The sequence below is a fragment of the Sus scrofa genome, chromosome 1 (assembly GCF_000003025.6).
Source record: "Sus scrofa isolate TJ Tabasco breed Duroc chromosome 1, Sscrofa11.1, whole genome shotgun sequence".
In the NCBI taxonomy this organism is placed as follows: Eukaryota; Metazoa; Chordata; class Mammalia; order Artiodactyla; family Suidae; genus Sus; species Sus scrofa.
The window spans coordinates 83,108,740-83,125,350 of NC_010443.5; the positions used below are offsets into that span (position 1 = coordinate 83,108,740).

Consider the following 16,611-nt stretch of genomic DNA (forward strand, 5'->3'; position numbering starts at 1 on the left):
ATGACTAAAAACTTCTATTTTTGTCACATCTATCAATAATACCGGATTTAGAATTAAAACTGTGGATTTCAAAGAATATTAATTTGTTTTAAAAAAAAGTAAACTCAGAGTTCCCGTCATGGATCAGTGGCTAAGGAACCCGACTAGTATCAATGAGGACTTGGGCTCGATCCCCAGCCTCACTCAGTGGGTTAAGGATCTGGCACTGATGTAAGCTGTGATGTAGGTCACAGACGAGGCCCAGATCCCATGTTGCTGTGGCTGAGGTGTAGGCCTGCAGCTATAGCTCTGATTGGATACCGAGCCTGGGAACTTCCACATGCCACAGGTGTGGCCCTAAAAAGCAAATAAATAAATAAATAAACTCATTACATGTTAACAGAAATAACATTTTCATACAGAGTAACAATATTTTCCAAAACAAACTTGTTCAGAAGGCACTGTCTTAGATTGCTGTAAATCTTTAATGTTAGTGAGCCTTCCATCTATTTTTGAGACATTATTTGAAATATATGAAGAAAAGTGAATGTCAACAAAGATATATAGTTGGAAGAGGGAACAACCACTGCTGTAATTTATTACATTAGAGCAAGTAATTCTAATGCTAACAAGAATATACATGAAATTATAATTGCCCATTTGTTTTTACTAATTTCCCAATTGGACCAAATACATGTTGCTGCATTTACTCAACCACAATATTTCTTCAGAAATAATGGTCAAAATAGAATTTATAGAAGATTCTATCTCACAAAACACCCAAAGGAAGTTAATCATTTAAGTAATAAAAGACTTAATAAATGTTGTTCTTCCAACTGTTATGGAAAAGTGCTAACAAATTATTACAAAAAGAATACTCAGAATGAATACACTATAATAGACTAGAACTGAAGCTCACATGAAAATACAAAAATCTTTTATTTTAAAAAATAAAGACTGACCTTAAATATATATAAAGTGAATAATCTGCCAAAGATAGTACATAAGAGACAGCACCAGATCTTCCATTTAATAAAAAAAGCAAAAGCACTGAGGTCCACTTAGATATCATTTTCAATGTTTTTTCCCACTAAAAGCTTTCAATTCAGTTTTAAATTGGATGCAATGAATGTAAATAAAATTAGATCTATGAATGCAAAGTAAATTAAAGGCATACTACCAATAAGAATTCAGTTACAAAAATATTTTATTTTTTGAAACTAGCTGCCTTCCATTTCTAGAATATTAATTTGAATTTTAGATGTAGGAGCAAAGAGTCATATGTTCACATATATTTTAAAGAAAAGTATAATTATTACCAGGAGGACCTCTATAGAAGGAAATTTAATGATAACACAAAATGCTGTGATAAAGAAGTTCTACAAAGGGAACTATATCCAATTTCCTGAGATAGACCATGATGGAAAATAACATATACTGAAAGGAGAATGTATATTATATTCTTTTGTATATATATTTTGAGTCACTTTGCTGTACAACAGAAATTGGCACATTATAAATCAACTATATTTTGACTAAAAAAAAATTTTTTAAAAGTTCTGCTAATACCAAAAAAACTTTTTTTTTTTTTTTTTTTCATTTTATGGCTGCACCTGGGGCATATGGATGTGCCCAGGCTAGGAGCTGAACTGGAGCTACAGCTGAGGCCTACGCCACAGCCAGAGCAACACCGGATATGAACTACATCTGCAACCTAGGCCATGGCTTGCGTCAATGCTACATCCTTAACCCACTGAGCAAGGCCAGGGATTGAACCCACATCCTCACAGAAACAATGTCAGGTCCTTAGCCTGCCAAGCCACAGTGGGATTTTTTTTTTTTTTTTTTGCTTTTTAGAGCCACACATGCAGCATACGGAAGTTCCCAGGCTAGGGGTCAAATCGGAGCTAAAGCTACTGGCCTACACCACAGCCATAGCAACTGGGGATCCGAGCCAAATCTGTGACCTACACCACAGCTCAGGGCAATGCAGGATCCTTAACCTACTGATCGAGGCCAGGGATCAAACCTGCATCCTCATGGATACTAGTATGGTTCATTTCTGCTGCATCACAACAGGAACTCCCTGAAAATTTTTTTAAAAAGCAAAATACAGCACCATTTTCTAAAAGCATTGGAGTTAGAAAACTTACATGGATAAAGTGAAAACTTAATATACTAATAAATAGTACAATTTTATACTAAAACATATTTAGGCTATCTTAAACACATACACACATATATACAAAATCCTTGCCTTGTTTCAACCATGATTTTAGGTTAAGTTTTATCAATGTCCTGCATATTCTACTTTGTGGCATCTGGATACAGTGAAATCTGTTTTTTACGAATAATAATTATTAAAAATAACTATGTAATTAATTAGGCAAATTAATTTCCACAAGTTAATGAATTGCTTTGAAACACAGTTCCTACTACATGTTTAGAAAGAGAACTTTGAGAACAAGAAAGAACCTTTAAACAAACTCATACTTTTGGATGCAATTTCTTGGGGATGTTGTAAAAATTGTGAGAATTTATCAAACCTCAAATGATAAATGTTAGAAGTTAACAGGTCAAACAGAAGTTTGCATTTATTTTTAAGATAAATCCCTGGCACATTGAAAATGAAAGTGTCTGTTTTTAGGACATGAGGATAAGTATGACGCTGAAAACTAGTGTCCTTGGTATGTATTTTAAGAAAAATTTATTTCCTAACAATTGTATGTTAAGCTCTTTGATGTTAAAACACTTACTGGACGAACTTGCTTTTCTTATCTGCTCCCCTGGTCCACTTAACTTTTAGAAGCATTCATGGTCAATAACAGCTTTTAAAAACAAATCCCAAAAAATCAAATGAAAACTATGGGTGTAAAGTGAGAAAACTGTGATCTAAGTTTAAAAGAAAAGGGAGGTCCCATCATGGCACAGCAGAAAGGAATCCGACTAGGAACTACGAGGTTTCGGGTTAGGTTTCGGGTTGGATCCCTGGCCCGGCTCAGTTGTGGGGGGGAGGGAGGAAGGAAGGAAGGAAGGAAGGAAGGAAGGAAGGGAGGGAGGGAGGGAGGAAGAAAAGTTTAAAAGAAAAAGGTTAAAATTTAAAGCTATGAATAGATCAGTGATGCCACCATAATAACAGTGGATAAAAATCAGGTATGTCAAGAAAGATAATTCAAGGTCAAGCTCTAAAGCCTAAGCAACTATTTGTCACTTCTGTAAAAACTATTGACCATAACTAAGAACTGCCTGGATATAAAAATGTTTCCTTAATGCTATATGCCGTTTGGAAAGGACACAGCAGTTTCTGCTTTCCATATGTGGTTTTTCATTTTGCTGCCAAGAATCAAGAACGAAATCTGATGTTCATTTACAGAAACCTATTAGCCCTCATTGTTAGCATATTTGCTTCCTGGTCTTGTGTTTATAACTATATTGAAAAATATAATTTTACACTGTATTTTTGCTTATAAAATATAAAAATTTTATTTATAAAATATAAAAAACCAATATTTTTGTTTATAGTATTTTTTTTGTTTTAGCCTCAAAAACAAAAACAAAAACAAAAACAACCTGACTTAAAAGGCATACAACTCATTAAGTAAAATAGCAGAATCAAAAGTAATTCTGAGGTTTAGTTATGTTTTTAAATTTTTTGCTTCGGAGTTCTCCTATGGTGTAATGGGTTAAGAATTTGGCATGGTCACTGCCTACGCTTGGGCTCCTACTGTGGTGTGGGTTTGCTATCTGGCCCAGGAATTTCTACATGTCACAGGCATGTCCAAAAAAAGAAAATGAAATTATTTACTTCAAGCTTTAGAAAAATTCAGGGAACACCTATGCAGATTTCTGATTTTTTACTTCTTTATACGAATAAGAGAGACATACCTTATTAAGTTTTCCAAGTGCTGATATCAAATCTGCCCATTCACTGGAGTATTCAAAATTCTTGAGTGCTTTGTCAACCGCAGCTACGTAGTTTCTGTATTTGGAGTCACTCAGTAACTCCAGCTCTTCTGTGTTCATCCTCCCTCAGCGTCCCACTACAGACCAACTCCAAAGTCATGTAAAATCATTACCTATAAGAAAGTTTGCAGGAGGAAAGTTACAAAGAAGAGCATCAAAATGGGTCCAGAGTTAACACGTACCTTTAAAATGTTTCTTGAGTTAGAAGTGGTTAGAACTCTAGTCAGCTGTATGTAGGGTCATACAAGTGCTAATCAAAGACAGCTTCAAAGATTTGGAGATCCTGCCGTGGCCCAGTGCTTAATGAACACAACTAGCATCCATGAGGAGGGCACAGGTTTGATCCCACCCCTTGCTCAGCGAGTTAAGATTCCAGTGTTGCCATGCACTGTAGTGTAGGTGGCAGACGCAGCTCTGATCCCGAGTTGCTGTGGCTGTGGTGTAGGTGGCCGGCTACACCTCTGGCTGGACTCCCAGCCTGGGAACTTTCATATGCCATGGGTGTGGCCCTAAAAAGCCAAAAAAAAAAAAAAAAAAAAAAAAAAGATTAACTACTTATGTTTTTTTCCTGGGAACTAGAAAAATAGCTGTGAGAACTCTGGGATTCATAAAAGAGTAGGAAATATTCCCATATTTACTTTAATTTAGAAATCATGTTATTTTGCTTTCCTATTTGTTGATAGAATGTTTCTGATATACATAGTCCTCTACTTTGTTTTGATCCTAAAATACACCAAGACTGTTTAGATTAGAAACTTTAAGGACATAAAACAACAATGACAAGAAAAAGAAATGAATGACTTGGAGATCACCTAATTTTATTAAGCAATAAATGGGTATATAGTATGAAAGGACATTAGCTGTTTAGAATAAACTTTTCATAAAATTGACAAGTTTATGTGACAGTTTAAAATATGTCCACAAGTTTTTGGTATTACTTTTAAAAAGCAGTGCCTAAGTTCTTAGCCGAGGGGCTAGATTCTGGGACTCAATTCTGATGAAAATAATAAGGCAGAAGTGAAAATATGTAATGGTCAAGACTTAGTCTTAAAAGCACTTAAGCTTCCTCTTTACTCTCCTAGATCCCCAAATCTGGAGAAAGCCAGCAGCCGTGTCACAAGGACACTTCAAGGATCCCTGTGGAAAGGTTCCTGTAAGGAACTGAGGTTTCTGCCAACAGCCATGTGAATGAAGCAGATCCTTTAGCCCCAGGCCTTGATTTGACTCCAGTACCAACGGATATCATGACTAATTGCAAGAGAGATCCTGAGCCAGAATTACACAGCTAACTCTGTTTTTAGATCACTGAGTTGGGAGTAATTAGTTACATAGAAATAGATTAGATAACTAATAGAGTCCTAATAAGAATTTAATTGTGGCCCAGCTTAAGACCAATCTCACCTCCTTCACTTTTTTTAGTATCCTCTGTATTTTTTTTTTTTTTTTTTTTTTTTTTTTTATTGGCTAGGGCAGCCCCCAGGACGTATGGAGATTCCCAGGCTAGGGGTTAAATTGGACCTGCAGCTGCCATCCTACACCACAGCCACAGCAGTGTGGGATCCAAGCCATGTCTGTGACCTACGCCACAGCTCATGGCAATGCCAGATCCTTGACCCACTAAGTGAGACCAGGGATTGAACCCTCATCCTCATGGATACTAGTCGGGTTTGTTTCCACTGTGCCGCAAGGGGAGCTCCTCCTCCTATCTGTTAACTTTTGCACCCTTCCCCAGAGCTGGGTTCATGGATCTGCAGATGGGTCTAAGAATGGGCCTTAAGAGTTGTCAATACAATTAAATGTGGGTTAAAACAGTCTTTTCAATACATGGTTTGGAGGTAACTGGATACCCACTGGTATGAGTGGTATGAATGAAGAATGAAGTGGACTCTTTCCTCAAACCTACACAAAAATCAACTCAAAATGAATCCTAGATCTAAATGTAACAAGCTAGAATTATAAAACTCATGGAAGAAAATACAGGAGTACATCCTTGTGACCTAAGGTCTTCTTAGGACTTTTCGGAAAGAACACTAAAAGAAGTAACACAACAACAAGGAAAAAAGATATCTTAACTTCATCAAAATTAAAAGCCTTTGTTACTTCAAAGGATACTATCAATAAAGTGAAAAGACAACCAACAGAATGGAAGAAGATATGTCTCTCCTATTTCTGATAAGGGAACTGGACTAGATATACAAAGAACTCTTACAAGTGGATAATAAAAGGACAAAAAATTAAAAAATGGTCAAATCATTTGAAAAGACGTTTCCCCACAAATGGTCAATAAGTACATGTTCATAATATTCAGTATCATTTATCATTAGGGAAATGCAAATCAGAACCACAATAATATACTTCACACACACTAGGATGGCTATAATAAAAATGACAATAATAGGTATTGGCAAAGATATGCAGAAACAAACCCTGTACACTGCTGGTGGGAATGGAAATTGGTGCAGCTGCCTTGGGAAACAGTCTGGAGGTTCTCAAAAGTAAAACACAGAATTATACAGCCCAGCAATTTCTTTTCTTTTTTTGCTTTTTAGGGCCCCACCTATGGAATATGGAAGTTCCCAGGCTAGGGGATGAATTGGGAACTACAGCTACCAGCCTACACCACAGCCACAGCAAAGACACATCTGTGACTTACACCACAGCATATGGCAACACCAGATCCATAACCAACTAAGTGAGGCCAGGGATTGAATCCACATCATAATGGACACTAGCCAGATTCATTTCTGCTGCATCACAATGGAACTCTGGGCCTAGAAATTTCACTCCTTGGTATGGTATATAACCCAAAAGAAATGAAAACATGTCCACACAAAAAACTGTACATGAATGTTCAAAGAAGTATTATTCATAATAGCCAAGAAGAGGAAATAACTTAAATGGACATTAACTGATGCGTGGACAAATATAAAGACAATGGAGTATTATTCAACCATAAAAAGGAATGAGGTACTGTTACATACTATATAGCATGAATGAAACTTGAAAATATTACTCTAGGTAAAAGAAACTATTCTCAAAAGACCACGTATTTTATGATTCCATTTACTACAAAAGGCCCAGAATAGACAAGTCTTTAGAGGTAGACAATACATTAGCTTCAGTTAGGGTGGCAAGGAGAATGAAGAATTGAGGCGAAACAGAGGGTAACTCCTAAGGAGAATAGGGTTTCTTTTTGGTATGACAAAAACACTAAAATTGATTGTAAGGATGGTTATACAACTCTGTGAATGTACTGAAAACCACTGAATAATACACTTTAAATAGGTGAATTGTATGGTATGTGAATTACATCTTGATAAAGATATACAGCTATAAGCATATATATGTAAGACACAAACATATATAGATATATGTATATATTAAAAAATGGGCTTCAGGGGTTTGTGAATTACCTCAAATTACATGCAAAATTTGCACATTACATTTCATTGGGGAGATAGTCTATTTTTATAATATTTTCAAAAATAGTTTTTAAGGAGTTCTCACTATTGTGAAGCAGGTTAAGAATCCCATTGCAGCACTTTTGGTTGTTGCAGAGATGAGGGTTGGATCTGTGGCCTGGTGCGTGGTTTCAAAAGGATCCAGTGTTGCCACAGCTTCAGATCAGGTTTGATCTCTGGCCTGGGAACTTCCATTATGTATCAGGTGCAACCAAAAAAAAAAAAAAGTCTAAGGTTAAAAGACTATAAATTCTGACATAAAAGGGTTTTCTTTTGTCTTGGTTGTTACCTATAAGATAGTAATTTTAATTCAATAAATGACCACAGTAGAAGCAGAATTATATGTATAAGAAGACAATACACTCCCCTGAGAATTTTAAAAAGTAAAACAATGTTCTCAAGTGGGATTATATCCTAGAGGTGCTACAGGATGTGTTGTGTGTCCAAAAGCATTACAGCTGTGGCTGTCCCTAAATTAAGGATGTCCAGGGCTGATGGATCCTGCTGGATCAGGGCATACAGAAGTTCCCAGGCCAGGGATTGAATCTGAGCCACAGAGGCTGAATCCTTTAATCCACTGAGCTGGGCCAGGGATCAAATCTGCATCTTCCCAGCAACAAACCACTGTGCTACAGCAGGAACTCCCTGATTGCTTTTTTATACATGAGAACAGTAATGATAAAAATGACTGACTAAAATGGCAGAATAGAAGGACTAGAGCTCAACTTCTCTCCTAAAAACAATAAAATTCACAACTAAAGACTGAGCACTCTTCACCCAAATGGACTGGAAACCTTAAAAAAGATAGCCTACTCCAGAAGAAAAAGAGGAGGACACATCAAGAGGCAGGAGGGGTGATTTCACGATATAAACAACCCCATACTTCCTGGGTGGGAAGCCCACAGACTGGAAACTAACTGGTTCACAGAAACTCACCTACAGGAGTGAGAGTGTGGGTATCTGGCACTGGGAGAAAGAGCCCCGGAGCATCTGGCATTGAAGGCCAGTGGGGCTTTTGCACAGGAGCTCCACGGGTCTGGAGGAAACGGAGACCCCATTCTTAAAAGGCACACACAGACTTTCACGTGCACTGGGTCCCAGGGCAAAGCAAAGTTTCCATAAGAATCTGGGTCAAACCTGACTGCAGTTCTTGGAGGACATCCTGGGAAAACTGGGGTGAACGTGGCTTGTTGTGAGGAAGGACATTGAAAGCAAAGCTCTAGGGAATATTCAGCAGCCATGCCTTTCTCTGGAGGTGGCCATTTTGGGAAAATCTGGCCCCACCCTTCAGTCAGCTGCTGAGATGTCCCAGGGCAAACAACAACCCAGGTGGAATCACAGCCCTGCCCCTCAGTAAAAAGGCACACAGCTGCCTCTAATCCCATCCAGAGACTAAGCCCCAATCACCAGAGGGATTAGAATCAGCTCCTCCTACCAGGGGGCAGGCATCAACCCCTCCCATCAGGAAGCCTACAGCAAGCCCCCATTACCAACTTCAGCCACAGGGGGGCAGACATCAGAAGTAAGAGAGGCTACAACTCTATTATCTGTACAAAGGTCACCACACCCAAAACCTATGAAAATGAAAAGACAGAGAACTATAACTCAGATGAGGGAGAAAGGAAAAACCCCAGAAAAACATCTAAGCGAGGAGGAGATTCTTAGCCTCCAGGAAAAAGACTTTAGACTGTTGATGATGAAGATGATGCAAGACATTGGAAATAAACTGGAGGCAAAGATGGATAATTTACAGGAAACACTGAGCAAAGAGATACAAGCTATAAAACTTAAATAAGAAGAGATGCAAAATACAATAACTGAAATAAAAAATTCGATAGAAGCAGCTAACAGCAGAATACGGGAGGCAGAAGAATGAATAAGCGAGATGGAGGACAGATTAGTGGAAATTACGGATGTGGAACAGAAAATAGAAGAAAAGACTGAAAACAAAAGAGAGTCTCAGAGAACTCTGGGACAACATTAAACACACCAACATCCATATTACAGGGTTCCAAAAGAAGGAGAGAGAGAGGAGACAGAATATTTTTATTGTCTCCTTCTCTCTTCTTCTCCTGGCACTTCTATAATACAGATGTTAATAGCCGAAAAGTTCCCTAACATAGAGAAGGAATCATTCACTCAAATCCAGGAAGCACAACGAGTACCACAGAAAATAAACCCAAGGAGGAACACCCCGAGACACATATTAATCAAACTGACCAAAATTAAAGACAAAGAGAAAATCTTGAAAGCAGCTAGGGAAAAGAAACAAATAACATACAAGGGAACCCCAATAAGGTTATTGGCAGATTTTTCAACAAAAACTCTGCAGGCCAGAAGGGAGTGGCATGATATACTTAATGGGATGAAAGGAAAAAGCCCCCAATCAAGATTACTTTACCCAGCAAGGCTCTTATTCAGATTTGAAGGAGAAATCAAAACCTTCACAAATAAGCAAAAGCTGAGAGAATTCAGCAACACTAAACCAGCCTCACAACAAATACTAAAGGAACTTCTCTAGGCAGAAAAGAACAAGAGAAGAAGGAAAGGAAAAAGAGCAGCAAAAGCAAATCCAAAGCAATTAACGAAATGGCAGTAAGAACATACATGTCGATAATTACCTTAAATGTTAATGACTATACACCCCAACCAAAAGACATAGACTGGCTGAATGGATACAAAAACAAGACCCATACATATGCTGTCTTCAAGAGACCCACTTCACTTCTAGGGATACATACAAATTCAAAGGGAGAGGATGGAAGAAAACATTTCATGCAAATGGGGATCAAAAGAAAGCTGGAGGAGCAGTACTCATATCAGACAAAATAGACTTTAAAATGGAGAATATTTTAAGGGACAAAGAAGGTCATTACATAATGATCAAAGGATCAATCCAAGAAGATGATATAACAATTTTAAATATCTACACACCCAACACAGGTTCACCACAATATATAAGGCAACTGCTAACAACCTTAAAAGGAGAAACTGACAGTAACACAATCATAGTGGGGGACTTTAACACCCCACTTACAGCAATGGACACATCAACCAGACAGAAAATCAATAAGGAAACACAGGCCCTGAATGATGCATTAAACCAGATGGACTTAATTGATATTTACAGGACACTTCATCCAAAAGCAACAGAATACACATCCTTCTCAAGTGCACATGGAACATTCTCTAAGATTGATCCCATGCTGGGCTACAAATCCATCCTCGGTAACTTTAAGAAAATTGAAATCATACCAAGCATCTTTTCCGACCACAACGCTATATAACTAGAAATCAACAAGAAAAAAACTGCAAAAAAACACAAAAACGTGGAGACTCAACAACATGCTACTAAACAACCAATGGATCACCGAAGCAATCAAAGAGGAAATTAAAAAATACCTAGCAGCAAATGACAACGAAGATATGACACTCCAAAACCTGTGGAATGCAGCAAAAGCCATTCTAAGAGGAAAGTTTATAGCAATACAAGCCCGCCTCAGGAAACAAGAAAAAGTTCAAATAAACAAGCTAACTTTACATCTAAAGCAGCTCGAGAGAGAACAGACAAGACCTAAAGTTAGTAGAAGGAAAGAAATCATAAAGATCAGAGCAGAAATCAATGAAATAGAAACAAAGAAAACCACAGAAAAGATCAATGAAATGAAAAGCTGGCTCTTTGAAAAGATCAACAAAATTGATAAACCCCTATCCAGACTGATCAAGAAAAAAAGAGAGAGGTCTCAAATCAATAACATTAGAAATGAAAAAGAAGTAACAACGGACATCACAGAAATACAAAGGATCATAAGAGACTACTATATGCAACTATACGCCAATAAAACAGAAAACCTAGAAGAAATGGACAAATTCTTAGAAAAGTACAATCTTCCAAGACTAAACCAAGATGAAATAGAAAAGATGAATGGATCAATCACAAGAACTGAAATTGAAACCGTGATTAAAAAACTTCCAACAAACAAAAGTCCAGGACCAGATGGCTTCACAGGCGAATTCTATCAAACATTTAGAGAAGAGCTAACACCTCTCCTTCTGAAACTATTTCAAAAAACTGCAGAGGAAGGGATACTCCCAAACTCATCCTATGAGGCCACCATCACCCTGATACCAAAACCAGACAAAGACAGCACAAAAAAAGGAAACTACAGGCCAATTTCACTGATGAACATCGATGCAAAAATTCTCAACAAAATACTAGCAAACCGCATCCAACAGTACATTAAAAGGATTTTACATCATAGTCAAGTGGGATTTATCCCAGGGTTGCAAGGATTCTTCAATATCCGCAAATCCATCAGTGTGATACACCACATTAACAAACTGAAGAAGAAAAACCATATGACCCTCTCAATAGACGCAGAAAAAGCCTTTGACAAAATCCAACACCCATTTCTGATAAAAACCCTTTAGAAAGTGGGCATAACGGGAACCTACCTCAACATGATAAAGGCCATTTACGATGAACCCACAGCAAACATCATTCTCAAGGGTGAAAAGCTGAAAGAATTCCCACTGAGATCAGGAACAAGACAAGGATGTCCACTCTCACCACTACTCTTCAACATAGTTCTGGAAGTCCTAGCCACGGCAGCCAGACAAGTAAAAGAAATAAAAGGAATCCAAATTGGAAAGGAAGAAGTAAAACTATCACTATTTGCAGATGGCATGATACTATACCTAGAGAATCCTAAAGACTCTACCAGAAAATTGTTAGAGCTCATCCACAAATTTGGCAAAGTCACAGGATACAAAATTAATACATAGAAATCAATGGCATTTCTATACACTAACAATGAAAGAGCAGAAAAAGAAATTAGGGAAGCAATCCCGTTTACCATCGCATCCAAAAGAATAAAATACCTAGAAATAAACCTACCTAAAGAGACAAAAGACCTGTATTCTGAAAACTATAAGACAATGATGAAAGAAATCAAAAATGACACAAATAGATGGAAAGATATACCATACTCGTGGATTGGAAGAGTTAATATTATCAAAATGACTATACTAACTAAGGCAATTTCTATCAAATTCAATGCAATCCCTATCAAATTACCAAGGACATTTTTCACAGACCTCGAACAAAATATTTTAAAGTTTGTTTGGAAGCACAACACACCCAGTATAGCCAAAGACGTCCTGAAAAAGAAAAATGCAGCTGGAGGCATCAGGCTTCCCGACTTCAGACTATACTACAAAGCAACAATCATCAAAACCGCATAGTACTGGCACAAAGATGAAATATAGATCAGTGGAACAGAATAGAAAGCCCAGAATTAAACTCACGCACCTACAGCCAACTCATCTGACAGCGGATGCAAGGATATACAATGGAGAAAAGACAGCCTGTTCAATAAGTGATGCTGGGAAAACTGGACAGCCACATGGAAAAGAATGAAATTAGAACACTCCCTAACACCATACACAAAAATAAATTCCAAATGGATTGAAGACCTAGATATAAGACCAAACACTATAAAACTCTTAGAGGAAAACAAAGGCCAAACACTCTCTGACATAAATGACAGCAACATCTTCTCAGATCCACCTCTTAGAGTATTGACAAGAAAAACAAAAATAAACAAATGGGACCTAATCAAATTGAAAAGTTTCTACACAGCAAAGGAAACCCTAAACAACACGAAAAGACAACCCACAGAATGGGACAAAATCTTTGCAAGTGAATCGACGGACAAGGGATTCATCTCCAAAATTTATAAACACCTTCTGCAGCTCCATACCAAAAAAACAAACAATCCCATCAAAAAATGAATGGGCAGAAGATCTAAACAGACAGTTCTCCAAAGAAGACATACACATGGCCAAAAAACACATGAAAGGATGTTCAACATCACTCCTCATTAGAGAAATGCACAATGAGGTACCACCTTACACCAGCCAGAACGGCCATCATCCAAAAGTATACAAACAATAAGTGCTGGAGAGGGTGTGGAGAAAAAGGAACCCTAGTACACTGTTGGTGGGACTGTAAATTGGTGCAACCACTGTGGAAAACAGTATGGAGATGCCTCAGAAAACTAAACATAGAACTATCATTTGATCCAGCAATCACACTCTTGGGCATCTATCCAGAGGAAACGACGACTCGCAAAGACACATGTACTCCAATGTTCACTGCAGCACTATATACAATAGCCAAAACATGGAAACAACCTAAATGTGCATCAACAGAGGAGTGGATCAAGAAGATGTGATACATATACACAATGGAATATTACTCAGCCATTAAAATGAACGAAATACCAGCATTCTTAGCAACATGGATGGACCTAGAAACTATCATGCTAAGTGAAGTCAGCCATACAATGAGACACCAACATCAAATGCTTTCACTGACATGTGGAATCTGAAAAAAGGACAGATGGAACTTCTTTGCAGAACAGATGCTGACTCACAGACACTGAAAAACTTATGGTCTCTGGAGGAGAGAGTTTGGGGGTGGGGGGATGTGCTTGGGCTGTTGGTGGAAATCCTCTGAAATCAGATTGTTATGATCCTTATAAAAAATAAAGTTTGACATGATTTAAAAAAATGAGTGGCTATTCAGTGATTAAAACAAAAGATGTAGAACAAGATAAAGGACAACTCTAGCTATCCTACTAAGTACTTTTTTAAGTTTATTTAAAAGATCAGTTTTCAGAAAGTATCTCAAAGTAAATATGCTCATTTTGAACTATTTTCTTCATGTAACACTGAATGACAATAATTTTGCTTAAACTGTGAAAGACATTTTCATAATTAAACTACTAGAAATAAGTAAAAGCAAAATAATTTTTAACAGTATAATCAAATCCACCATATTAAGCTAATCAATTATTTCCAATAAAATAAAATTTCATATATGCATTTTTTTGTCTTTTTAGGGCCGCACTTGCAGTATGTGGAAGTTCCCAGACTAGGGGTTGAATTGGAGCTGCAGCTGCAGGCCTACACCACTGCTTTAGCAACTTGGGATCCAAGCTGTGTATGTGACCTACACCACAGCTCAGTTATGCCAGATCCTTATCCCAGTGAGCAAGGGCAGGGATCAAACTCGAGTCTTCATGCATATTAGTCAGGTTTATTTTTCACTGAGCCACAACAGGCACTCCCTAATATTTTTTAAAATTAGTAATTTAACAATGTTCTCAGTACTTAAAAAATTAATGAATATACACTAACAATTAATTTACTACTCATTTTTTGGGGGGAGTTCCCATTGTGGCTCAGCAATAATTAACCTGACTAGTATCCATGAGGATGCGGGTTGATCCCTGGCCTCGTTCAGGGGGTTAAGGATCCAGCATTGATGTGAGCTGAGGTGTAGATAACCGACATGGCTCAGATCCTGAGTTGCTGTGCCTGTGGTGTAAGCTGACAGCTGCAGCTCCTACTCAACCCCTAGCCTGGGAACTTCCATATGCCACAGGTGTAGCCCTAACAAACAAACAAAAATTTACTATTCCTTTTTTAATATAAAACAGACTGGTTGCTACAAATTAACATTAAAAAACTCTATGCTATATATCATAAACAATACATATTTTTCTATACTTCTCAGTAATTTATATACAACTGAATAGCTGTATACTAATTTTATGGCCTATGAAAAAATTGTTTCTCAATTGAAAAAAAAAAATCCCACACAGTAAGGTTTATTTCCTTTTGCAAATTTATTAAAACCATTCCAAAAATAAAATCATGAGTAAAACACATACACACACTCATTAAGATGCAAATTCAATCAATGCCTATGCATATAAAGGAAAGGATCAAAATATTACACAGGTAAGGAGGCACCACCATTTTAGCTGAGTAATTTTACATACGGAGATTTACAAAAAAAAAGATTCATACTGTACACAAACCACATGTGTGTGTGCGTGCACAGTGGTTTGCTCAAAGCTATGAAAGAACAGTGGTAGACAGTATGGAGCTCTGCAAGTGTTAAATCCCTTGATGGGTAGAAAGACTAGAACTAATTTGAAGGATGTCAGGATACTTCACAGAGACAAACGAGGTACTACCTATAGCAAACCTGCCTTGCTTCTCCTTCTCTTCCAATATTCATCTCCTCTCATAAAGGTGAAAAGAAAATAACAGCGTTAATAACATACATATGAAAGAACAAAAGGACCTTGCCAATGTATTATTACTCTAAATATTTTGGTAGAGGGAGAATTAACTCTAGATATTTTGGTAGATTCTGAAGCACTGAGAAGCAGAACCAAAATAAGGTACTGCTTGGTCTTTATTCACAGTCCTTTTACAAAAATTAAGTACCCATCAAAACACTGACAAACCATGAGCTGTTATCGTTATTATTAGATTCTCCTGACTTTCTGTTTTATAGTCATTCTGCTCCATTAAATTTTTTAAGGATATCACTCCAATGTCAGAAACCTGTCAAGCAGTAATATTATCATTCTCTTAACTTTTTTAAAACTTCACTAGCTAGCTGGGAAGCTCCATCATTGTCCCAATCACACAAACTTGAGTTTTGGCTTAATTCTCTATTCTCATATTCGAATCTATCAACAAATTCAGTTTGTTTTTTTCCATTCCAGCAGAAGTTGACTGTGGTAGAAAGCATTCAGAAAGGCCTTTTAACCCTGCCTCCAGTTTCCACCCGGACTATTACAATAGCTTCCTATTTTCACTACCTTCGACTTTCTAAGAGCCAATTAATTTTACACAGAAAAAAAAAAAAATAGTCTGAGCATATTACTCCCTACTGGAAACTCAGAAAAGTAAGTTTATAATCCATAAAAACCACTTAAGCCTAGTGCTTACTGAGCATAAAAGAACCATTGCTACAACTGTGACATTCAATCAGAAAGTAAATGCAAGCACCTAATCATGATTAAAGTTTTTTCATAAATTACAGCCATTTTTTCAGTCTTATAATTCACACTGCTGTCCTAGCTAAGCAAAACCTAGTGACAAAGATTCTTTACTGGACCAATACTTTTGGTCAGGCTTCTGAACCTTCTCCTAGTCCCATCTGTGAACCTGCTCGTAAAATGCAGCTGGAGCAAGAACCCCATGTCATTTTAACCAGAACCTTCCACCCTCAGTATCTCAGGAGGTTCCTCAACCTTCAAATACTTACCACCCCAGTTTGTCTTCAGTGAAAATTCTGTTAGGCTGGTTTAGCCAGAATCCCCTCTTACCTCTGATGTTTCCT

The 16,611-nt window shown here is 37.4% G+C and overlaps 1 protein-coding gene across 11 annotated transcripts in view; it reads right to left on the reverse strand.

Annotated features, from left to right (window-relative positions):
- Positions 1-16,611, reverse strand: part of DOPEY1 (dopey family member 1) — a 107,625-nt gene that overhangs the window by 78,923 nt on the left and 12,091 nt on the right. For 10 of the 11 annotated variants that reach the window (XR_002343988.1, XR_002343986.1, XM_021091824.1 and 7 more), the window contains exon 2: positions 3,865-4,055. Coding sequence is in view for 9 of the 11 variants with exons in the window: in XM_021091824.1 (XP_020947483.1) it covers positions 3,865-4,002 (138 nt within the window). In the remaining 2 variants the exon portion in view is untranslated. Of the gene's footprint in view, positions 1-3,864; positions 4,056-7,449; positions 8,181-16,611 lie in introns of those variants that run through there. The other variant, XM_021091831.1, reaches the window with a different exon arrangement.